This window comes from Bombina bombina, chromosome 1 (assembly GCF_027579735.1).
Source record: "Bombina bombina isolate aBomBom1 chromosome 1, aBomBom1.pri, whole genome shotgun sequence".
Lineage (NCBI taxonomy): Eukaryota > Metazoa > Chordata > Amphibia > Anura > Bombinatoridae > Bombina > Bombina bombina.
The window spans coordinates 564,660,126-564,686,193 of NC_069499.1; the positions used below are offsets into that span (position 1 = coordinate 564,660,126).

The window sequence follows — 26,068 nt, forward strand, 5'->3', positions numbered from 1 at the left end:
TTGTATAATATTTGCAATACACTCAAATTTCACATTTGTTTGCATTATCCGTCACAGTGTATATTAGCACTTATTTCTTTTATTTCTTAGACAGCCAGCCATAGGCGCCACCTCCAACCCCTTTGTTGTTTTGTCAAGCATATTTCCGGTTGCAAATTTGTGAGATTTTTTGCAACCCTAGAGGTAGGCCAGTGTGTCTCACAAACAGTTTGATACACACACCCTTCTCTATGAGTAAGTGCCCTGTGTGGCATGAAACGCATAAGACGAGCCCCCTCCTTGTGTCATTGTGTCTTTTTTAATGTGGAATAAAGCTCAAGTTTTTCTGTTGTTCGGTAGGGGCTTGCCTTTTGTGGTTTTGTTTTTTTAAATAAAATGTAAAGTTGTTTAAAATGGTATGCTCTAACAGCCATGATTCATTTAGCATGGCCTAGATCACTGGTTTTTAAACCTGTCCTTAAGCCTCCTCTACAGGTCAGATTTTCAGGATTACCTTGGGTGAGAGCAGGTATAATAACCATGTTTACTAATAAGTTGATTATTTCACTAGTGCTCCAGTTCAGATATCCAGAAAACAGGTTTGAAAACAAGTGGCCTAGCTCATATAAAGTATCTATAAGAAACCTTCATATCAATGTCACATATATACACAAACATTTTTCTGAATTTTATAAAATCATTGTTTTGCATAATTTTTTTCTGTTCATATAGATATTTGCCCCTTATATGTTAATACTTTGTGTCTGTAAGTATTTATATAAATGGTACATGCTTGCTGTGATTTTTCTTTACCTGACATGAGTTTTATCAAAACCTCACTCTTTGTTTGGACATATTGTAAAAGAATATCTTATCCAATATACTGTACTGACGTGATACAGCTAAGAAAAAGTCACAACATTTAACTGAATGCAATAAATTAAAGGTACATTATACACTAGATTTTTGCATAAATGTTTTGTAGATGATCCATTTATATAGCCCATCTGGGTGTGTTTTTGTAAAAATGTATAGTTTTGCTTATTTTTAAATAACATTGTGCTGATTTTCAGACTCCTAACCAAGCCCCACAGTTTTAGATGTATACTGATGTATACTGACTTCAGACTGCTTCTGTTTGTATAATGAGTCTTTTCATATGCAGGGGAGGTTCTGCTCTCAGCCCCTTTCAGTGGGTGTCCCAGGCTTATCTCATTAGCAGTGCTAAATTGGAAGATTCTAAGTAAGTTTTTAAAAGGTTTTACACTGGATTATTATATCAGAATCTGTGCATATTATTCTTTATAGTAGTGTCTAATGAAAATTGCTGTGTACTGCCCCTTTAATTTAGGAAAGCCAATTACTTTCGCTACAGTACCTCTTTGTCATGTACTGCTTGTTGTAGTCCTTTAATCAGATAGTGGATTTTTTAAGTGGTGTTGTGGACTAAGCTGCCCCCTCATTTGTTACTGTAACAGCCCCAAACCTCAGAGGTTCCAGCTGCCCTGAATTTATAGTGCTTTTTTTTTTCTAGTACCCCATACAGAGCAAGGTGAGAGGTATAGGAAGGAGGCAGAATTTAAAAAACAAATTCAGCAATAGGTAGCTATAAATGAGGTTCACAAGTACTACGACCCTGCACTGGGATATCTACATTTGAGGGTACCCTCACATTCCATGGACTAGAACCAGCCATGATGCATATGAGTCTGGCTCATACCATGGGCAAATACAATTACTTCTGTTGCACGAGATGCTTACCCAAACTTGTCACAGGGGGGTGTACAGCCAGGGCAGTATTCACAGAATGGGACTAAATATCCTGGTTTGCACTTGCAAGTGCTACACTCACATGTGCCTCTTCCACTGCACAGGCTTTTCCTCTCATTCAGACAGCCAGAGTTGGATTTTTTGCACTGACATCCATCACCTTCAAAATCCTTATTACAAATGCACTTTCCACATTTACAGGTCCCTGTGAGAGAACATTGTCAGACATTTCATTTCATATAGTTAAAAAGTGTTTTCAAATACAAGTATATATGATAAGGACTTTATTAATACTGAGCTCAAAATGTAAGAAGTAGAATATTTAATTTACCTTATTTAGAAAGTGCTATACATGATATCAATAGTGAGCTAACGTCCTCAAGTACAGAAAGCAAATAAAACAGGCAGATGTTCTTGGTTCAGAATGTAAACCAACTGAACAATTTAGTGTGGATAGATGTTTGTTTACAAAATTATACATCTGTAATGTGGGGGTTTATGATCAGTAGCCAACACATAGTTAAGCTAATTTAATCATCTGCTGATATTGATTGATTTACAGAGTAACAGATACAAAATGTTTTGAAATACTTTTCAAATGCAACATTGCTTTAATGGGCACTTTGATGTTAAAAAGAGGCATCTAATATGCTGGAAGATCTTATATACAAAGGGTTTGCAATGTGGGGGTGGTCATATAGGGGGGGTGGGACTTTGGATGGTAGGGGTGTTGCACTAGGTAGGTGGTCATATGGGACAGCACCATAGGTAGGGCCGGATTGGGAATAAAAAGCAGTCCTTGAAAAATATGAAGACCAACCCTATTTTCTGTTGGGTCGGTAGAATCCACATGCCCCATTTTTCTCAAAGGGAATTACTGGGACACTCCTTCCCAAATATTTTTTTCAGAATTAAATTATATTACTTTGTATTAAATGCCAGATTGATGTTATTTAGGTACTCTACAACCCAATTGCATCCATTAATCACCCATTTAAATTGTAGCTTTCCAGTCCCAGCTGCTGCAGCGCACCAGGAAATCTCCTGGTATCCTGGTAGGCCAATCCAGCCCTGACCATAGGGCTCGGGGAGCATGTGCTTGAAGGTTTGTGAAGGGAAGGCGCTTAATTAGTTGGTGGTTCCGGCAGATGGTAAGTATGCAGTGAGGAGAAGGACCTGTAAGTAAGGGTTTATTGCAATGGGAGCCTTGGCAGTGTACTATTGTGAGGTGCTGATATGGTAAATGGTAATTGGGAAGTTGCACCTAGGATTGAAAGAGCTTTGCAATTAAGAGGGCTGTTGATGAAGGGGGGATAGTAAGGGTTACGTAGAACCTGGTGAAGAGTCATTAACCTCCAACAGAACAAGAATATTTTTGTAGCTGATTTTGGACCTGTCAGTCTGCTTCCAGAAAACAAGTTTCCAAAGGGATTTTAGAATATTAAGCAAACATTGTCACAAGACCCAATCTACCATGCTTACCAGCTGCAGATTTAAATTTCTTCCAGTAGAGCGCCCATCCAGTAGTGTGACAGTTCTATAGGAGGAGGCTAAGGAACCAGTCCCTGTGAAACCTGTGGCAGGCTTGTGACTAACTCCCTCAACAGGAGTGCAAATGTCACTGCCCCATACTTCAATCTCCCCTCTGTCTTTCCGTACCAGCTCTGAGGGGAAAATGGGCCTCAAAATGGTCTGATTTCCATCTCAACAAAGAATCAAGAGCACCTCAATTCTTCAACTTCCTTCTGAGAGGCAAAGATAAGACTGGCATACCAGAGAGGTGGGAATAATTAAGTGCTCTTGGAGTTGAATACCAAAGAGTAATGGATCGTGGACTCTCACCACCTTATGAAATAAATGATGTTTACTTTTTATCAAGGTCTTGTATGGATTATTCCAGTTATAGCAGGATTAGAAATGTCTGTCTATTGTATGGCCTGCTTTGTGCTAAGGAGGGAAATAATTTTTTGGGTGGAAATAACGTTCAGATTGCAATCTGGTCCTTGTTAAAAAATGGTTTTAAACAATTATCTACATTTTGTTCTCATTCCATTAGGTGGCAACAGAGATTTACATCCAGAGTGACAAGAAAGCAATCCCATACACAATCCTATTTTAACCCCTTGAGTGCTAACAACGGCTCAGAGCAGTCGCTGAGTTTCCCACTCTGGTGCTAATGATGGCTCAGAGCCATTGCTAGCACTCACCCACCTTGAGGGAAATCTGGGGACTCCCACCCGCTCCTACTGGCCTGCATAGTGACAGGCATCGCCGGCGCTTCATGTTTTGCGCGGTGACATCACACGCAATGACGTGATGACGTGATGACGTCACTGCGCAACTTTATTAAAAATTTACAATATAAAGTATAGGGAAAGGGGGCATGATGCTTAGACGCCTGTATCTCAGGCATCTAAGCAGCTTCAGATCCCCAAGACCCACCATTGGAAAGGTAATTAGTGGGGAACTGGGGGGGGGGGGGTTCGGGACTAAATTAAAAAAAAAAATTAAAAAATTTAATTAAAAAAAAAACACCCAGGTGGGAAAGTGCTTAGCACTTAAAGGGTTAAATAGCTGTTAAACAAATAGAAGACATATGATACACAAAGCAATTTTTAAAACAGATCTATTTTTATTTCTTGTATGACCGCATAAGGCTTCCTCCCATTTTCCACATTTAAAAAAGAATCAAAATGACTACATGTAATAAAATAGTATTCTTTATTCTAAAACATGTTAAAAGTCATAATACATTTTAAAAAGTGAAATATAAATAATTTCTGAGCTTTTTAAAAATGGAAAGGGAGGTGTTCTAGTCTATACATTTTCATTTAGTTATGAAATATGATTATATGACCATGTATAATTATTAAATGTACAAACTCAATCACTGCTTGTTTTCTAATTATGAGAGAACATAATTTCAACATCTTTGTCTTCAAATGGAAACAAGTTGTTTTCATATAAAAGCAAACACAAGAGGGGCAACTGGTGGAGCAGAGTGAGCTATATAAATGGAAAATTTATCTTGGGTTGCCAGCTGCCCTCTTCAAAAATACTAAACGAACCTGTAGGCTACAGCATGGACCCTTTCCAAAGCTCTACCTTAGGCCACACCTTTGACCCCACTATATATATTTTTTACAATTGAGCATTGATTTCATTCCCTTGGCTGCCAGTAAAATACATAACAATTATTGTGCATTTTTGACTCCCAGTATTATTATTATCAGTTGTTTGTAGAGCGCCAGCATATTCCGCAGCACACATAAATAGCAGAAATTTGACCCTGCTTTGATGGCCAGGAGCACACGCAGATCGGATATGTCACCCTAATAGCTACATGGTCTTTTAATGTCTCTAAGTATGCCAGTAACAGACAAGTGATTTATTTTACCCTCCGTTGCTGCCAGTAACAGAGCAGTGATTAAACTTGAGCTGCACAATTGCTTTCTGAAGGAGCTACCTCTAGGATTCTGTACATGTCTCTTTTATTTGATGCAGGCCACAATGCATGCACAAAACACTTTTTACTCCATAATTCTTACACCAACCTTGTCTGCCTAAAACTCAAAAATAAATTATCTTCCACACTGTGATATTCTCCACGGCAACCACAACCAGGTCTCACCACAACTAACTGTAACTGCAACCTACTCAATATGCAGATATATAGTTTAAGTTCTCCAGACCCTCCAGTACAAAGCTACTCAATATGCAGATATATAGTTTAAGTTCTCCAGACCCTCCAGTACAAAGCTACTCAATATGCAGCTATAGTTTAAGTTTACCAGACCCTCCAGTACAAAGCTACTCTATATGCAGATATAATTTAAGTTTACCAGACCCTCCAGTACAAAGCTACTCAATATGCAGATATAGTTTCAGTTCTTCAGACCTTCCAGTACAAAGCTACTCAATATGCAGATATAGTTTAAGTTCTCCAGACCCTCCAGTACAAAGCTACTCAATATGCAGATATAGTTTCAGTTCTCCAGACCCTCCAATATAAAGCTACTCAATATGCAGATATAGTTTAAGTTCTCCAGACCCTCCAGTACAAAGCTACTCAATATGCAGATATAGTTTAAGTTCTCCAGACCCTCCAGTACAAAGCTACTTTGTATGCATGATTAAGTAAACTTGTTCCGAAACGTTGCTGCTACTCCTGTGTAAAATTTGGGAATAAATTTACCTTTGCTGTGACTCATTTTGAAGTTATTTCTATAAAAAACACACACCAGTTCTGGGTTTGCTTTTCACAAGAAGCATTGCCTGATGTGAATAATGCCTCGCACAAAAGAGCTCTCAGAAGACCTACGATTAAGAATTGTTGACTTGCATAAAGCTGGAAAGGGTTATAAAAGTATCTCCAAAAGCTTTGCTGTTCATCAGTCCACGGTAAGAAAAATTGTCTATAAATGGAGAAAGTTCAGCACTGCTGCTACTCTCCCTAGAAGTGGCCGTCCTGTAAAGATGACTGCAAGAGCACAGCGCAGACTGCTCAATAATGTGAAGAAGAATCCTAGAGTGTCAGCTAAAGACTTACAAAAGTCACTGGCAAATGCTAACATCCCTGTTAGCGAATCTACAATACGTAAAACACTAAACAAGAATGGATTTCATGGGAGGATACCACAGAGGAAGCCACTGCTGTCCAAACAAAACATTGCTGCACGTTTACAGTTTGCACAAGAGCACCTGGATGTTCGACAGCAGTACTGGCAAAATATTCTGTGGACAGATGAAACCAAAGTTGAGTTGTTTGGAAGAAACACACAACACTATGTGTGGCGAAAAAGAGGCACAGCACACCAACATCAAAACCTCATCCCAACTGTGAAGTATGGTGGTGGGGGCATCATGGTTTGGGGCTGCTTTGCTGCGTCAGGGCCTGGACGGATTGCTATCATCGAAGGAAAAATGATTTCCCAAGTTTATCAAGACATTTGGCAGGAGAACCTAAGGCCATGTGTCTACCAGCTGAAGCTCAACAGAAGATGGGTGTTGCAACAGGACAATGACCCAAAGCATAGAAGTAAATCAACAACAGAATGGCTTAAACAGAAGAAAATACGCCTTCTGAAGTGGCCCAGTCAGAGTCCTGACCTCAACCCGATTGAGATGCTGTGGCATGACCTCAAGAAAGCGATTCACACCAGACATCCCAAGAATATTGCTGAACTGAAACAGTTCTGTAAAGAGGAATGGTCAAGAATTACTCCTGACCGTTGTACACGTCTGATCTGCAACTACAGGAAACGTTTGGTTGAAGTTATTGCTGCCAAAGGAGGTTCAACCAGTTATTAAATCCAAGGGTTCACATACTTTTTCCACCTGCACTGTGAATGTTTACATGGTGTGTTCAATAAAAACATGGCAACATTTCATTCTTTGTGTGTTATTAGTTTAAGCAGACTGTGATTGTCTATTGTTGTGACTTAGATGATGATCAGATCACATTTTATGACCAATTTGTGCAGAAATCCATATCATTCCAAAGGGTTCACATACTTTTTCTTGCAACTGTAATTTAATTTCTTCAGACCCTCCAGTACAAAGCTACTCAATATGCAGATATATAGTTTAAGTTCCACAGACCCTCCAGACCAAAGCTACTCAATATGCAGATATAGTTTAAGTTTACCAGACCCTCCAGTACAAAGCTACTCAATATGCAGATATAGTTTAAGTTCTCCAGACCCTCCAGTACAAAGCTACTCAATATGCAGATATAGTTTAAGTTCCCAAGACCCTCCAGTGTTAAACTCTGTTTTTCAGATGTCTGTATCTCTGAACTGGATGAACACATTTATTTGGTATTTGGCAGTTCTGTGGGCAACACCAGTAAAGGGAAATGATAAAAAAGTACTTTTCAAAGTAAAGATAGTGGGGCCGATTTATCAAGCCCCGTATGCATCTATTTCCGTGCGAGCCTTCAGGCTCGCTTGAAACAGAAATTACCAAGCAGCATTCTTGAGACCGCTGCTCCTTAACACATCCGCCACCTCTGAGGCGGCGGACAGCAATCGAGTTGTTTAACACCCCCTGCTAGCGGCCAATTGGCCGCAAATGTGCAGAGGGCTGTATTGCACAAGCATTTCACTAGAAATGCTTGTGCAATGATAAATTTATCGATGTCCGCTCACACTATAATAAATCAGCCCCATAGAGAGATGAGTAGCCAAACATACAACAATATCAGATGTTCTAATTGTTGTGCAATATGACATGCAGATTATTATTTTGTTATGTGTACATTAAGTATAGCTGCACTACGATAAGTTATTGTTTACATTTGTCAGAAACTTACCCTTAAGTTTGTAAGACTATTTTGTGTAAAATGCTGTTTTCAGGTGCTTGTAACTGGACTGGATAAATGAAACCCAAAAATTGCAATATAATTTCATTATTTATTTTTCTTAAATTTTGCTGTAAAGTATTTTGCTTTTCTGTAAAAATTGTGCTTGTCCAATGCTTCCTAGAAAGGTCTACAGTAGACAAACTCATTTACAGTTAGCTTTAATTGGCTGTGAATGTTAGGTTGTAATTAAGTTTTACCTGTATCCGGTTGCCTTAACTACTTTTTGTTTGCCTTAAACACACAGTAGAAGTACCACTCTGGACTGCTGGTCCCAAGCAAAAAATGCTGGTGATCAAATCATCAGTGCTAGTAGCACGACTCAGCTGTGTAACTGGAGCTGCTGATTGGATCAGTGACAGTCTCCACTCGGGACCTGCAGTGCTCTGTGGGTCCCGAGTGGCACTTCTACAGTGTGATTGACCCCTTTGTGGTTAATAGTCTTAACATTACATACTCTTAAAAACTAGAGCATGTCATGTCTTGGCTATTAACGCTCCTTAAGATAAAAATACGGTTTTCAAGAATTTTGAAAATCATTAATAAAATGACAATTTACATTTATTTTGTATGTATATCATTTGCAATGTATTACTGATATAAATTGTTGATAAAAATATTAATCTATCTATCTATCCATCTATCTATATCTATCTGTCTATCTAATGGTCCTTCAGTAAAAATCTAAAGCTTAAAATCTGTTTGAAATAAAGCTACAGTTGCTTCCCAACAAAAGCCTCTAAATATATTTGGTGGTAGCGCAAAATTTTGAAATTCTGTTAAAGGTTTAATTGAACCAGGATGAATTTGTTTTTTTTGTTGGTTTGTTTTGTTCTTTTTTTAACATGTGAAGGAGAAATTGAAGTTTTTCATTAGTGCCTTTAAAGTTCCCAACATTTTGGAAAAAAGATATATAATAAGAAAATACATGTATCTAAACTAATAGGGTCTTACAGTCAAAAATTCAGCTTAAATAATATTACATTGTCTTTTCTTTCATAAGTTGGTCCACAAACCATTATTCCTAGAATTCAACTCCTGGCCACTAGGAGGAGGAAAAGATTCCCAAAGCTCTAAGTACACTTAATCCCTCCCATCTATCTGGTATTCTTGTCTTTTCTTTGCCTCCACAAGAGGACGGTTAAAAAACTGAGGTGCTCTATGTGAAGCGTTAATATAAACGCAAATAAAGAACCACATTGTAAAACTTTGCATGTCATTTACTATCAATGCCAATCTTGTCGACACTTTATTATTTGTCTTAATGTCATTAGTTTGTAATATTTATTTTTCTCTGAAAAAATTATTAAAAATAAAAAATTGAGGTGCTCCAGATTCTTCGTTGAGAAGGGTCCTCATTTTCCACTCAGAGAGCTGCTACTGAGAGACAAAGATCAATGGGAGTATAGGGTAGGGACACAGTTACTCCCAGTGAAGGAGTTATACACAAGCCTGCCACAGGTGTCGCAGGAACCAGTCCCTTAGCCTCCTCCTGTTGGGTCATCGATATACTCCACACACAGATCCTCTGTTGTGACATACACAGCATTGGATGGGCTCTCTACTGGAAGCAGTCTTTTCTGCAGCCAGTAGGCACAGTAGATTGGGTGCATCTGAGTTAGGTGCAGCCATTTCCTGCACTCACATAGCCCACAGGCTATTATTCGAGATACATCACAGCCAGGGGACATACACATGTAACAGAATAATTCCACCTTTATTACTTAGACTTTTTATACTTAGGGGTAGATTTATTAAGCTGCGGATGCAGCTGTTTCTGCGCGAACCTTCAGGCATCAGCCAATAGAAATGAGAGCTGCTTAAATCCTATTGGCTGATTTGAACAGCCAATAGGATTTTAGCAGCCCTAATTCCTATTGGCTGATTTTAATTTTTCAGCCAATAGGAATGCAATGGTACCCCCAGTATAAAAGGGGTACCTTGCATTTTAATCTTCAGTGTGTGGCGGACGATCGCATAAATAGGATCTCCACCTGGACCTCCGCCTTGGACCTTTGCCTCCACGCATCGACCGCTCCACCTCCACAGGGATGAAGAAGATGCAGGTCCCGTGATGGATGACTATGGAGCTGCCTGGATGAAGATGGAGCCGCCGGGATGAAGATCATTCAAGCGGGACTTCAGCAACTGTGAGTACCTAAAGAGGGGTTATTGTTTTTTTAAGGTTTTTTGTGTTGGTTTTTTTTTTATATTAGGGTTTGGGCATTTCTTAAAAGAGCTGAATGCCCTTTTGAGGGCAATGCCCAAACAATGCCCTTTTCAGGGCAATGGGTAGATTAGGTTTTTTTTAGAGTTAGTTTTTTTTTATTTTGGGGGTTGGTTGGGTGGTGGGTTTTTCTGTTGGGGGGTCTGTATTTTTTTCAGGAAAAATAGCTGATTTCTTTAGGGCAATGCCCTACAAAGGCCCTTTTAAGGGCTATTGGTAGTTTATTGTAGGCTAGGGTTTTTTTTTTGGGGGGGGGGGCTTTTCTATTTTGATAGGGCTATTAGATTAGGTGTAAAAAATTTATTTTAGATAATTTAATTTGTTATTTTTCATAATTTAGTGTTTGTTATTTTTTGTACTTTAGAATTTTTGAATTTTTTGTAATATAGTATTTTTTATTTTTTGTAATTGTAGATTTAATTTTTTTTAGTAGGGTTAGGTTTTTTTAATAAGTAATTTAATTTATTTAATTTGTAGTTATTTTAATTTTAGTCTAATAGTTTTGTTAGTTTAATTTATAGTTTAAACTTTGTTTTTTTGAATTTCACAGGTAAGTTTTTATTTATTTTAAGATAGGGATCTTGTAATTTTAATTTAAAGTTAGGGGGTTGTTAGGTTTAGGGGTTAATCGTTTAATTTTTGGCGATGTGGGGGGCTGTCAGTTTAGGGGTTAATAACTTTATTCAGTGGTGGCAATGTCGTGGAGCAGTGGAATAGGGGTAATATATATTTATTATAGTGTGGACAATGTTGGGGTGCGGGGGAATAGGGGTTAATAAGTTTAATATAGTGTTTGTTATGCGGGAGGGCCTCGGTTTAGGGGTTAATAGGTAGTTTATGGGTGTTAGTGTACTTTGTAAAACTTGAGTTTAATCTAACAGTTTTGTTGCGTAAAACTCATAACTACTGCTCTCAGATGGCGGTACAGAACTTGTCGTTATAGGGTGTTACGCAAGCTTTTTAGCCTCACCACAAAACTCGTAATGGCAGTGCTATGGGAATCCCATGAAAAAACGTAATTTTTTTGAGTGCAGGACTGACGTTGCATTACAGGCTAAGGGAGATATTTATCAAAGCCTCAACTTTGTTGCGTTTGCCGGCACCAATACGCTCGCCTAACATCGCAGCCGCGTATCTCAATACTCTCTCCTTATTTATAGAAAAAGCCGGCAAAAAGACGTGCACCAAGTACGGGGCGATGAGCATCGGACTGTTGTTAACTAGCAGTCATAGATCTCGTGTCTATTCAGCTTTTTCCCAACTTTATTTATACCATGTCACTAAACGCTACCATTATACTAAAATGTTTAGCCCCCATCCCACCGCAACATAAATTTATTAACCCCTATCCCGCCGCTCCCTGACCCCGCTGCAACCTAAATAAACGCATTAACCCCTAAACCTCTGGCCTCCCACATCACTACCACTAACTAAACCTATTAACCCCCTAAACCGTCAGCCCCCCACATTGCCAAAAACTAAATTAAGCTATTAACCCCTAAACCTAACAACCCCTTAACTTTAATTTAAAATTACAACATCGCTATCTTAATAAAAATTAAAACTTACCTGTAGAATTAAAATAAACTATATTAAACTATTACGGCTAGATTTAGAGTTCTGCGGCCAAAGGGGTGCGTTAGCTACGAATGCTTTTTTCCCCCCGCACCTTTTAAATACCGCTGGTATTTAGAGTTCACAGAAGGGCTGCGTTAGGCTCCAAAAAAGGGAGCGTATAGCATATTTACCGCCACTGCAACTCTAAATACCAGCATTGCTTACGGACGCGGCCAGCTTCAAAAACGTGCTCGTTCACGATTCCCCCATAGAAAACAATGGGGTTGTTTGAGCTGAAAAAAAACCTAACACCTGCAAAAAAGCAGCGTTCAGCTCCTAACGCAGCCCCATTGTTTCCTATGCGGAAACACTTCCTAAGTCTGCACCTAACACCCTAACATGTACCCCGAGTCTAAATACCCCTAGCCTTACACTTATTAACCCCTAATCTGCTGCCCCCGCTATCGCTGACCCCTGCATATTATTATTAACCCCTAATCTGCCGCTCCATACACCGCCGCAACCTATGTTATCCCTATGTATTCCTAATCTGCTGCCCCTAACACCGCCGACCCCTATATTATATTTATTAACCCCTAATCTGCCGCCCCCAACATCGCCTCCACCTACCTACAATAATTAACCCCTAATCTGCCGACCGGATCTCACCGCTACTCTAATAAATGTATTAACCCCTAAAGCTAAGTCTAACCCTTACACTAACACCCCCCCTAAGTTAAATATAATTTAAATCTAACAAAATAAATTAACTCTTATTAAATAAATTATTCCTATTTAAAGCTAAATACTTACCTGTAAAATAAACCCTAATATAGCTACAATATAAATTATAATTATATTGTAGCTATTTTAGGATTAATATTTATTTTACAGGCAACTTTGTAACTATTTTAACCAGGTACAATAGCTATTAAATAATTAAGAACTATTTAATAGTTACCTAGTTAAAATAATTACAAAATTACCTGTAAAATAAAACCTAACTGAAGTTACAATTAAACCTAACACTACACTATCAATAAATTAATTAAATAAACTACCTACAATTATCTACAATTAAACCTAACACTACACTATCAATAAATTAATTAAATACAATACCTACAAATAAATACAATGAAATAAACTAACTAAAGTACAAAAAATAAAAAAGAACTAAGTTACAAAAAATAAAAAAATATTTACAAACATTAGAAAAATATTACAACAATTTTAAACTAATTACACCTACTCTAAGCCCCCCAATAAAATAACAAAGACCCCCAAAATAAAAAAATGCCCTACCCTATTCTAAAATTAAAATAGAAAAGCTATTTTACCTTACCAGCCCTGAAAAGGGGCCTTTGTGGGGCATGCCCCAAAGAATTCAGCTCTTTTGCCTGTAAAAAAAAAACATACAATACCCCCCCAACATTACAACCCACCACCCACATACCCCTAATCTAACCCAAACCCCCCTTAAATAAACCTAACACTAAGACCTTGAAGATCTTCCTACCTTATCTTCACCACGCCGGGTTCACCGATCGATCCAGAAGAGCTCCTCCGATGTCTTGATCCAAGCCCAAGCGGGGGGATGAAGATGTCCATGATCCGACTGAAGTCTTCATCCAAGCGGGAGCTGAAGAGGTCCATTATCGGGCTGAAGTCTTCATCCAAGCGGGAGCTGAAGAGGTCCATGATCGGGCTGAAGTCTTCTATCAAACGGCATCTTCAATCTTCTTTCTTCCGGATCCATGTTCATCCCGCCGACGCAGAACATCCATCTTCACCGACGACTTCCCGACGAATGACGGTTCCTTTAAGGGACGTCATCCAAGATGGCGTCCCTCAAATTCCGATTGGCTGATAGAATCCTATCAGCCAATCGGAATTAAGGTAGGAAAATTCTGATTGGCTGATGGAATCAGCCAATCAGAATCAAGTTCAATCCGATTGGCTGATCCGATCAGCCAATCAGATTGAGCTTGCATTCTATTGGCTGATCGGAACAGCCAATAGAATGCAAGCTCAATCCGATTGGCTGATCGGAATTCGAGGGACGCCATCTTGGATGACGTCCCTTAAAGGAACCGTCATTCGTCTGGAAGTCGTCAGTGAAGATGGATGTTCCGCGTTGGCGGGATGAACATGGATCCGGAAGAAAGAAGATTGAAGATGCTGCTTGATAGAAGTCTTCAGCCCGATCATGGACCTCTTCAGCTCCCGCTTGTATGAAGACTTCAGCCCGATCATGGACCTCTTCAGCTCCCGCTTGGATGAAGACTTCAGTCGGATCATGGACATCTTCAGCCCCCCGCTTGGGCTTGGATAAAGACATCGGAGGAGCTCTTCTGGATCGATCGGTGAACCCGGCGTGGTGAAGATAAGGTAGGAAGATCTTCAGGGGCTTAGTGTTAGGTTTATTTAAGGGGGGTTTGGGTTAGATTAGGGGTATGTGGGTGGTCGGTTGTAATGTTGGGGGGGTATTGTATGTTTTTTTTTTTACAGGCAAAAGAGCTGAATTCTTTGGGGCATGCCCCGCAAAGGGCCCTTTTCAGGGCTGGTAAGGTAAAAGAGCTTTTCTATTTTAATTTTAGAATAGGGTAGGGCATTTTTTTTATTTTGGGGGTCTTTGTTATTTTATTAGGGGGCTTAGAGTAGGTGTAATTAGTTTAAAATTGTTGTAATATTTTTCTAATGTTTGTAAATATTTTTTTATTTTTTGTAACTTAGTTCTTTTTTATTTTTGTACTTTAGTTAGTTTATTTAATTGTATTTATTTGTAGGTATTATATTTAATTAATTTATTGATAGTGTAGTGTTAGGTTTAATTGTAGATAATTGTAGGTATTTTATTTAATTAATTTATTGATAGTGTAGTGTTAGGTTTAATTGTAACTTAGGTTAGGATTTATTTTACAGGTAATTTTGTAATTATTTTAACTAGGTAGCTATTAAATAGTTCTTAACTATTTAATAGCTATTGTACCTGGTTAAAATAAATACAAAGTTGCCTGTATAATAAATATTAATCCTAAAATAGCTACAATATAATTATTATCTATATTGTAGCTATATTAGGGTTTATTTTACAGGTAAGTATTTAGCTTTAAATAGGAATAATTTATTTAATAAGAGTTAATTTATTTTGTTAGATAAAAATTATATTTAACTTAGGGGGGTGTTAGGGTTAGGGTTAGAATTAGCTTTAGGGGTTAAAAAATTTATTAGAGTAGCGGTGAGCTCCGGTCGGCAGATTAGGGGTTAATGGTTGAAGTTAGGTGTTGGCAATGTTAGGGAGGGCAGATTAGGGGTTAATACTATTTATTATAGGGTTATTGAGGCGGGAGTGAGGCGGATTAGGGGTTAATAACTTTATTATAATAGCGGTGCGGTCCGGTCGGCAGATTAGGGGTTAATAAGTGTAGGTAGGTGGTGGCGACGTTGGGGGGGGCAGATTAGGGGTTAATAAATATAATATAGGTGTCGGCGAAGTTAGGGGCAGCAGATTAGGGGTACATAGGGATAATGTAGGTTGCGGCGGTGTAAGGAGCGGCAGATTAGGGGTTAAAAAATTTTATTAGAGTGGCGGCGGTGTGGGGGGCCTCGGTTTAGGGGTACATAGGTAGTTTATGGGTGTTAGTGTACTTTAGAGCACAGTAGTTAAGAGCTTTATAAACTGGCGTTAGCCCAGAAAGCTCTTAACTACTGACTTTTTTCTGCGGCTGGAGTTTTGTCATTAGATTTCTAACGCTCACTTCAGCCACGACTAAATACCAGCGTTAGAAAGATCCCATTGAAAAGATAGGATACGCAAATGGCGTAGGGGGATCTGCGGTATGGAAAAGTCGCGGCTGCAAAGTGAGCGTTAGACCCTTTCCTGACTGACTCCAAATACCAGAGGGCGGTAAAAACCAGCGTTAGGAGCCTCTAACGCTGGTTTTGACGGCTTCCGCCAAACTCTAAATCTAGGCCTTAATTAACCTACCCTAACTATTATCCTACAATTAAATTAAACTACCAATTATGTAAAATAAATTACATATTAAAAACCTAACCCTACTCAAATTAATTAAATATACAATTAAACATTATTAAAAGTAATAATTTACAGAAAACAAACAAACACTAACGGCTAGATTTAGAGTTCTGCGGCCAAAGGGGTGCGTTAGCTACACATGCTTTTTTCCCCCCGCACCTTTTAAATACCGCTGGTATTTAAAGTTCACAGAAGGGCTGCGTTAGGCTCCAAAAAAGGGAGCGTATAGCATATTTACCGCCACTGCAACTCTAAATACCAGCGTTGCTTACGGACGCGGCCAGCTTCAAAAACGTGCTCGTGCACGATTCCCCCATAGAAAACAATGGGGCTGTTTGAGTTGAAGAAAAACCTAACACCTGCAAAAAAGCAGCGTTCAGCTCCTAACGCAGCCCCATTGTTTCCTATGCGGAAACACTTCCTAAGTCTGCACCTAACACCCTAACATGTACCCCGAGTCTAAACACCCCTAACCTTACACTTATTAACCCCTAATCTGCTGCCCCCGCTATCGCTGACCCCTGCATATTATTATTAACCCCTAATCTGCCGCCCCGTACACCGCCGCAACCTACGTTATCCCTATGTATTCCTAATCTGCTGCCCCTAACACCGCCGACCCCATATTATATTTATTAACCCCTAATCTGCCGCCCCCAACGTCGCCTCCACCTACCTACAATAATTAACCCCTAATCTGCCGACCGGATCTCACCACTACTCTAATAAATGTATTAACCCCTAAAGCTAAGTCTAACCCTAACACTAACACCCCCCTAAGTTAAATATAATTTAAATCTAACGAAATAAATTAACTCTTATTAAATAAATTATTCCTATTGAAAGCTAAAAACTTACCTGTAAAATAAACCCTAATATAGCTACAATATAAATTATAATTATATTGTAGCTATTTTAGGATTAATATTTATTTTACAGGCAACTTTGTAATTATTTTAACCAGGTACAATAGCTATTAAATAGTTAATAACTATTTAATAGTTACCTAGTTAAAATAATTACAAAATTACCTGTAAAATAAATCCTAACCTAAGTTACAATTAAACCTAACACTACACTATCAATAAATTAATTAAATAAACTACCTACAATTATCTACAATTAAACCTAACACTACACTATCAATAAATTAATTAAATACAATACCTACAAATAAATACAATGAAATAAACTAACTAAAGTACAAAAAATAAAAAAGAACTAAGTTACAAAAAATAAAAAAATATTTACAAACATTAGAAAAATATTACAACATTTTAAACTAATTACACCTACTCTAAGCCCCCTAATAAAATAACAAAGACCCCCAAAATAAAAAAATGCCCTACCCTATTCTAAAATTAAAATAGAAAAGCTCTTTTACCTTACCAGCCCTGAAAAGGGCCCTTTGCGGGGCATGCCCCAAAGAATTCAGCTCTTTTGCCTGTAAAAAAAAACATACAATACCCCCCCCAACATTACAACCCACCACCCACATACCCCTAATCTAACCCAAACCACCCTTAAATAAACCTAACACTAAGCCCCTGAAGATCTTCCTACCTTATCTTCACCATGCCGGGTTCACCGATCGATCCAGAAGAGCTCCTCCGATGTCTTGATCCAAGCCCAAGCGGGGGGCTGAAGATGTCCATGATCCGACTGAAGTCTTCATCCAAGCGGGAGCTGAAGAGGTCCATGATCGGGCTGAAGTCTTCATCCAAGCAGGAGCTGAAGAGGTCCATGATCGGGCTGAAGTCTTCTATCAAGCGGCATCTTCAATCTTCTTTCTTCCGGATCCGGTCGGCAGATTAGGAGTTAATAAGTGTAGGTAGGTGGCGGCGACGTTGGGGGGGGGGCAGATTAGGGGTTAATAAATATAATATAGGTGTCGGCGATGTTAGGGGCAGCAGATTAGGGGTGCATAGGGATAATGTAGGTTGCGGCGGTGTACGGAGCGGCAGATTAGGGGTTAAAAAAATGTATTAGAGTGGCGGCGGTGTGGGGGGGCCTCGGTTTAGGGGTACATAGGTAGTTTATGGGTGTTAGTGTACTTTAGAGCACAGTAGTTAAGAGCTTTATAAACCGGCGTTAGCCCAGAAAGCTCTTAACTACTGACTTTTTTCTGCGGCTGGAGTTTTGTCGTTAGATTTCTAACGCTCACTTCAGCCACGACTCTAAATACCGGCGTTCAAAAGATCCCATTGAAAAGATAGGATACGCAAATGGCGTAGGGGGATCTGCGGTATGGAAAAGTCGCGGCTGCAAAGTGAGCGTTAGACCCTTTCCTGACTGACTCCAAATACCAGAGGGCGGTAAAAACCAGCGTTAGGAGCCTCTAACGCTGGTTTTGACGGCTACCGCCAAACTCTAAATCTAGGCCTATGTTATAAAAAAAACAAACACTAAATTTACGAAAAATAAAAAAACCACATTATCAAAAATAAAAAGAATTACACCTAAATAGCACTATCAAAATAAAAAAGCCCCCCAAAATAAAAAAAAAACCCTAGCCTACAATAAACTACCAATGGCCCTTAAAAGGGCCTTTTGTGGGACATTGCCCCAAAGAAATTAGCTCTTTTACCTGTAAAAAAAAAAAATACAAACACACCCCAACAGTAAAACCCACCACCCAACAAACCAACCCCCCCAAATAAAAAAAAACCTATCTAAAATAACATAAGCTCCCCATTGCCCGGAAAAGGGCATTGCCCTTAAAAGGGCATTTAGCTCTTTTACATACCCAGACCCTAATCTAAAAAAAACCACCCAAAAAATCACTTAAATAAACCTAACACTAACCCCCGACGATCCACTTACAGTTATTGAAGTCCCGCTTGAAGGATCCATCCAGCTGGCAAGAAGTCTTCATCCAGACGGCCTCTTTGATCTTCATCCAGCCGGCGAAGTCCTCATCCAGTTGGCAAGAAGTCTTCATCCAGACGGCATCTTCTATCTTTATCCATCCGGTGCGGAGCGGGTCCATCTTGAAGACATCCTGCGCGGAGCATCCTTTTCATACGGTCGCCGCCGTAAACTGGAACTTCAATGCAAGTGACGCCATCCAAGATGGTGTCTCTTGCATTCTGATTGGCTGAAAAATTTCAATCAGCCAATAGGATTTGAGCAGCTCTCCTCCTATTGGCTGTTCCAATCAGCCAATAGAATGAGAGCTCAAATCCTATTGGCTGATTGTAATAGCCAATAGAATGAGAGATGCTCAAATCCTATTGGCTGATTGGAACAATAGGTCAGATCAAGCTCGCAACAATTACACTGCGGATTTCCAGCGTATTTTTCGGTTGAGGCTTTGCTGTTTTTACACTGAAATTACCATTTTTCTAGCGTCAAAATACGAACGCACAACTTGTAATCTACCTGAATATTAATAAACAATATTACAAAATTTAACATAGAACAGGTAGGAAATATATAATCAACCATAACAGGTGCATTCTGTTTTGAGATATGAAGAGAGGATTTTAGAATAGGGAAAGATTTGAAAGTGTGCGGGAGGTCATTCCATATTTCCAGTGCTCTGTAGGAGGAGGATCAAGCTGCTTTCTTTTTGTATTGAGGCAAGCTAAATAATGTGCTGGTACTGGATCGGAGGTTATAGGAGGTGGGAACAACCGGGGACAGCATTCTGCTCAGGTAGGGTGGGAGCTTCCCAGAAAAGCTTTTAAACATAAGGCTGGAAAGATGGAGGGTGCGTCTGGATTCCAACGACAGCTAGTTTAGTTCTTTTAGCATGTGACAATGGTGGGTCCTGTAATTACATTGTAGCACAAAGCGGCAGAACGAGTTATACAATGTATTAAGTTTATTAAGGTGGGTTTGTGGTGCAGGTGCATAAACTACATTCCCATAATTAATAATTGGCATCAGCATTTGCTGCACAATCTTTTCCTTTACTGTAGTGCTTAGGCAGGATTTGTTTCTGTACAGGGCACCTAGTTTTGGATAAAGTTTAGATGCAAGTTTTGGGGTCTAACAAAATACCCAAGTATTTGAAAGAGTGGACTGTGGTCAGTGTGCTATATGATTTTGTTTTAATGCATAGATGAGAAATTTGTAATTTGTGTAATTTAGGAGCAGTTCCAAAGATCATTGTGACAGTTTTGTCAGTGTTTAGGAAGAGTTTGCTTTTTGTGATCCACTTTTCTACCTCTGTGAACTGGTCTTGGAGTCTTACAGCCTTAAGTTGTGGTAGATCAGATTTGCTTGCATAGATTACTGTGTCATCTGCGTACATGTGTACTGTTGAGGATTTGCAGACATTAGGTAGATCATTTATAAAACTGTAATATGAAAAGTAGGGGGTCGAGAATAGAACTTTAGGGAACACCACACGTGACTGGGAGAGGGAGGGAGTCGCTGTCAGAAATGGAGACATATTGTGATCGATCTGATACATATGATCGAAACCAGGTTAGTGGACCAATACCTGAGTTTTTTTAGTTTGTGCAATAGAATATCGTGGTATACTGTGTCAAAGGCTTTTGCAAAATCAAGGAAAATAGCTCCAGTTACGTCTCCTTGATCCATGCCAGTTTGAATGTCATTGCAAACTTTTAGAAGGGCAGTTGTAAGGGAATGATTCGGGCAAAAATCTGATTGATCAGGGGTCAGATAGTTAGATTGTTGGTAATACTCACATAGTTGTGTATGGACACATTTTTCTAAGATGTTTGACAATACTGGGAGCAGTGATATTGGGTGATAGTTAGAAACTAAAGTAATGCCACCACTTTTATGGATAGGCACTACTCTTGCAGTCTTCCAAAGTTTGGCTATGTATCCAGACACCAATTATTCGTTAATTAGGGTACAGGTTTAGCAATTGCCAACGCACTAAGCTTCATCAGCATTGCTGGGATTTGATCAGGTCCAGACTGGTTTTTCATTTTTAGATTATTAAGGTGTTTCTTAATGACATTGATAGGTACAGGACTAAAATTGAACATCTCTATATTGGGACTTCAGGGTGGTGGAACAACCGACAAAATAATTGCAGGACAGGATTTGGTTGTTCACTTTGACAGTGGAGGGTTGGGAGTGGACTGGGGGAGTTTGTAAGTTATTTATGATTTTCCAAAACATTCTAGGGTTAGATATGTTATAGGTCAGATTTTCACAGAAAATTTGGGCCTTGGCCAATTTTGTTTGTTTGTTTGTAGTGCATATATTTCGCCATTGTCTATATACACAGTGATCATCACAAAGTGGTCATCAACTTTGACGACAATGAATCCTGAAACTGGAACATTTGAATGAGGTCAGCTGTGAGCCAGTTCAAATGTGCTCCTTTAACTCTCACCTTACGCAGCGGGGCATGCAAATTCCAAACTTGTAGAAGTTCGGACTGAAAGAATTCAACTGCATACTCTATATCTGGGATTAGGTTTAATCTGTGCCAAGGGAGGTTCTTGATGTCATTTAGAAATGAATCAAAATTAAATTTTTTGAAAGACCTGGTGATTTTAATCTTGGGAGGGATTTAGTAGCCTTTATTTTGCACATGCAGTACACTTAGCAGTGGTCACTGAAACTGTTAGAGAGAACACCTGCTTCCTGGATCCGATCAGGAGCAGTGGAGAGAATCCAATCCAGCAGGGTGTGGTTATGGCTTTTAATGTTTATGTGAGTTGGGGAGGAGATTAATTGTGTTAGTTGCAAAGTCTTAAACAGCGAGCAAGAACTATTATTTTTAGAATTCTGCCAATCAATATTAAAATCTCCAAATACCAAAATTTCACTTTTTGGATTTTGAGCTATGGTTTTATTATGGAGATGAGCTATATCAGAAAGAGATTGCACGGGGGAGTTAGGTGGGCGGTAGATTCCTGCAACAATGTTTGATTTACTGCACAGGATTTCAAATGTGCCATAAAGGAAATCAAAGGTGACAGGAGAACTAAGGTGTTGTAAGGGTTGAACTTTATGGAATTCCGCCTCTTTTTTTTTGTTCTGTCATTTCTATAGCAAGAATACCCATGTATTGCAATGGCAGAGTCAGGTATTTTTACAGATAGCCACGATTCAGAGAGCACAATGATTTTGGGCTTGTAATGTGAACACCATGCTTGCAGTGCATTTGATGGTGTTTTACAAATTTAGATATTGTAAGAGCATTAGAATTCTACTTTCAAAGGCCTAGATTTAGAGTTTGGCGGTAGCCGTGAAAACCAGCGTTAGAGGCTCCTAACGCTGGTTTTAGGCTACCGCCGGTATTTGGAGTCAGTCAGGAAAGGGTCTAACGCTCACTTTTCAGCCGCGACTTTTCCATACCGCAGATCCCCTTACGTCAATTGCGTATCCTATCTTTTCAATGGGATCTTTCTAACTCCGGTATTTAGAGTCATGTCTGAAGTGAGCGTTAGAAACGACAAAACTCCAGCCGCAGAAAAAAGTCAGTAGTTAAGAGCTTTCTGGGCTAACGCCGGTTCATAAAGCTCTTAACTACTGTGCTCTAAAGTACACTAACACCCATAAACTACCTATGTACCCCTAAACCGAGGTCCCCCCACATCGCCGCCACTCTATAAAAATGTTTTAACCCCTAATCTTCCGCTCCGTACACTGCCGCCAACTACGTTATCCCTATGTACCCCTAATCTGCTGCCCCTAACACCGCCGACCCCTATATTATATTTATTAACCCATAATCTGCCGCCCCCGCTATCGCTGACCCCTGCATATTATTATTAACCCCTAATCTGCCGTCCGCACGCCGCCGCCAGCTACATTATAGCTATGTACCCCTAATCTGCTGCCCCTAACACCGCCGACCCCTATATTATATTTATTAACCCCTAATCTGCCCCCCTCAACGTCGCCTCCACCTGCCTACACTTATTAACCCCTAATCTGCCGAGCGGATCTCACCGCTACTATAATAAAGTTATTAACCCCTAATCCGCCTCACTCCCGCCTCAATAACCCTATAATAAATAGTATTAACCCCTAATCTGCCCTCCCTAACATCGCCGACACCTAACTTCAATTATTAACCCCTAATCTGCCGACCGAATCTCGCCGCTATTCTAATAAATGGATTAACCCCTAAAGCTAAGTCTAACCCTAACACTAACACCCCCCTAAGTTAAATATAATTTAAATCTAACGAAATAAATTAACTCTTATTAAATAAATTATTCCTATTTAAAGCTAAATACTTACCTGAAAAATAAATCCTAATATAGCTACAATATAAATTATAATTATATTATAGCTATTTTAGGATTTATATTTATTTTACAGGTAACTTTGTATTTATTTTAACCAGGTACAATAGCTATTAAATAGTTAAGAACTATTTAATAGCTAAAATAGTTAAAATAACTACAACATTACCTGTAAAATAAATCCTAACCTAAGTTACAATTAAACCTAATACTACACTATCAATAAATTAATTAAATACAATTCCTACAAATAAATACAATTAAATAAACTAACTAAAGTACAAAAAATAAAAAAGAACTAAGTTACAAAAAATAAAAAAATATTTACAAACATTAGAAAAAAATTACAACAATTTTAAACTAATTACACCTACTCTAAGCCCCCTAATAAAATAACAAAGACCCCCAAAATAAAAAAATGCCCTACCCTATTCTAAATTACAAAAGTTCAAAGCTCTTTTACCTTACCAGCCCTGAACAGGGCCCTTTGCGGGGCATGCCCCAAAGAATTCAGCTCTTTTGCCTGTAAAAAAAACACATACAATACCCCCCCCAACATTACAACCCACTACCCACATACCCCTAATCTAACGCAAACCCCCCTTAAATAAACCTAACACTAAGCCCCTGAAGATCTTCCTACCTTATCTTCACCATACCAGGTTCACCGATCGATCCAGAAGAGCTCCTCCGATGTCGTGATCCAAGCCCAAGCGGGGGGCTGAAGAGGTCCATGATCCGGCTGAAGTCTTCATCCAAGCGGGAGCTGAAGAGGTCCATGATCGGGCTGAAGTCTTCTATCAACGGCATCTTCAATCTTCTTTCTTCAGGATCCGTGTTCATCCCGCCGACGCGGAACATCCATCTTCACCGACGACTTCCCGACGAATGGCGGTTCCTTTAAGGGACGCCATCCAAGATGGCGTCCCTCGAATTCCGATTGGCTGATAGGATTCTATCAGCCAATTGGAATTAAGGTAGGAAAATTCTGATTGGCTGATGGAATCAGCCAATCAGAATCAAGTTCAATCCGATTGGCTGATCCGATCAGCCAATCAGATTGAGCTTGCATTCTATTGGCTGTTCCGATCAGCCAATAGAATGCGAGCTCAATCTGATTGGCTGATCGGATCAGCCAATCGGATTGAACTTGATTCTGATTGGCTGATTCCATCAGCCAATCAGAATTTTCCTACCTTAATTCCGATTGGCTGATAGAATCCTATCAGCCAATCGGAATTCGAGGGACGCCATCTTGGATGACGTCCCTTAAAGGAATCGTCATTCGTCGGGAAGTCGTCGGTGAAGATGGATGTTCCGCGTCGGCGGGATGAACACGGATCCTGAAGAAAGAAGATTGAAGATGCCGTTGATAGAAGACTTCAGCCGGATCATGGACCTCTTCAGCTCCCGCTTGGATGAAGACTTCAGCCGGATCATGGACCTCTTCAGCCCCCCGCTTGGGCTTGGATCACGACATCGGAGGAGCTCTTCTGGATCGATCGGTGAACCTGGTATGGTGAAGATAAGGTAGGAAGATCTTCAGGGGCTTAGTGTTAGGTTTATTTAAGGGGGGTTTGGGTTAGATTAGGGGTATGTGGGTGGTGGGTTGTAATGTTGGGGGGGGGGTATTGTATGTTTTTTTTTTACAGGCTAAAGAGCTGAATTCTTTGGGGCATGCCCCGCAAAGGGCCCTGTTCAGGGCTGGTAAGGTAAAAGAGCTTTGAACTTTTGTAATTTAGAATAGGGTAGGGCATTTTTTTATTTTGGGGGTCCTTGTTATTTTATTAGGGGGCTTAGAGTAGGTGTAATTAGTTTAAAATTGTTGTAATTTTTTTCTAATGTTTGTAAATATTTTTTTATTTTTTGTAACTTAGTTCTTTTTTATTTTTTGTACTTTAGTTAGTTTATTTAATTGTATTTATTTGTAGGAATTGTATTTAATTTATTTATTGATAGTGTAGTGTTAGGTTTAATTGTAGATAATTGTAGGTATTTTATTTAATTAATTTATTGATAGTGTAGTGTTAGGTTTAATTGTAACTTAGGTTAGGATTTATTTTACAGGTAATTTTGTAATTATTTTAACTATTTTAGCTATTAAATAGTTCTTAACTATTTAATAGCTATTGTACCTGATTAAAATAAATACAAAGTTACCTGTAAAATAAATATAAATCCTAAAATAGCTATAATATAATTATAATTTATATTGTAGCTATATTAGGATTTATTTTTCAGGTAAGTATTTAGCTTTAAATAGGAATAATTTATTTAATAAGAGTTAATTTATTTTGTTAGATTTAAATTATATTTAACTTAGGGGGGTGTTAGTGTTAGGGTTAGACTTAGCTTTAGGGGTTAATACATTTATTAGAATAGCTTTGAGCTCCTGTTGGCAGATTAGGGGTTAATACTTGAAGTTAGGTGTCAGTGATGTTAGGGAGGGCAGATTAGGGGTTAATACTATTTATTATAGGGTTATTGAGGCGGGAGTGAGGCGGATTAGGGGTTAATACATTTATTATAGTAGCGCTCAGGTCCGGTCGGTAGATTAGGGGTTAATAAGTGTAGTTAGGTGGAGGCGACGTTGGGGGCGGCAGATTAGGGGTTAATAAATATAATATAGGGGTCGGCGATGTTAGGGCAGCAGATTAGGGGTACATAGGGATAATGTAGGTGGCGGGGGTGTACGGAGCGGCAGATTAGGGGTTAAAAATAATATGCAGGGGTCAGCGATAGCGGGGGCGGCAGATTAGGGGTTAATAAGTGTAAGGTTAGGGGTGTTTAGACTCGGGGTACATGTTAGAGTGTTAGGTGCAGACGTAGGAAGTGTTTCCCCATAGCAAACAATGGGGCTGCGTTAGGAGCTGAACGCGGCTTTTTTGCAGGTGTTAGGTTTTTTTTCAGCTCAAACAGCCCCATTGTTTCCTATGGGGGAA

At 39.2% G+C, this 26,068-nt stretch overlaps 1 protein-coding gene across 3 annotated transcripts in view; it reads right to left on the reverse strand.

The window, feature by feature from the left end:
- ITGB2 (integrin subunit beta 2) overlaps window positions 1-26,068 on the reverse strand; it is a 408,255-nt gene that overhangs the window by 57,948 nt on the left and 324,239 nt on the right. For all 3 annotated transcript variants that reach the window (XM_053698768.1, XM_053698767.1, XM_053698769.1), the window contains exon 14: window positions 1,741-1,954. In XM_053698768.1, coding sequence (XP_053554743.1) covers window positions 1,741-1,954 — 214 coding nt within the window. The remainder of the gene's footprint in view (window positions 1-1,740; window positions 1,955-26,068) is intronic.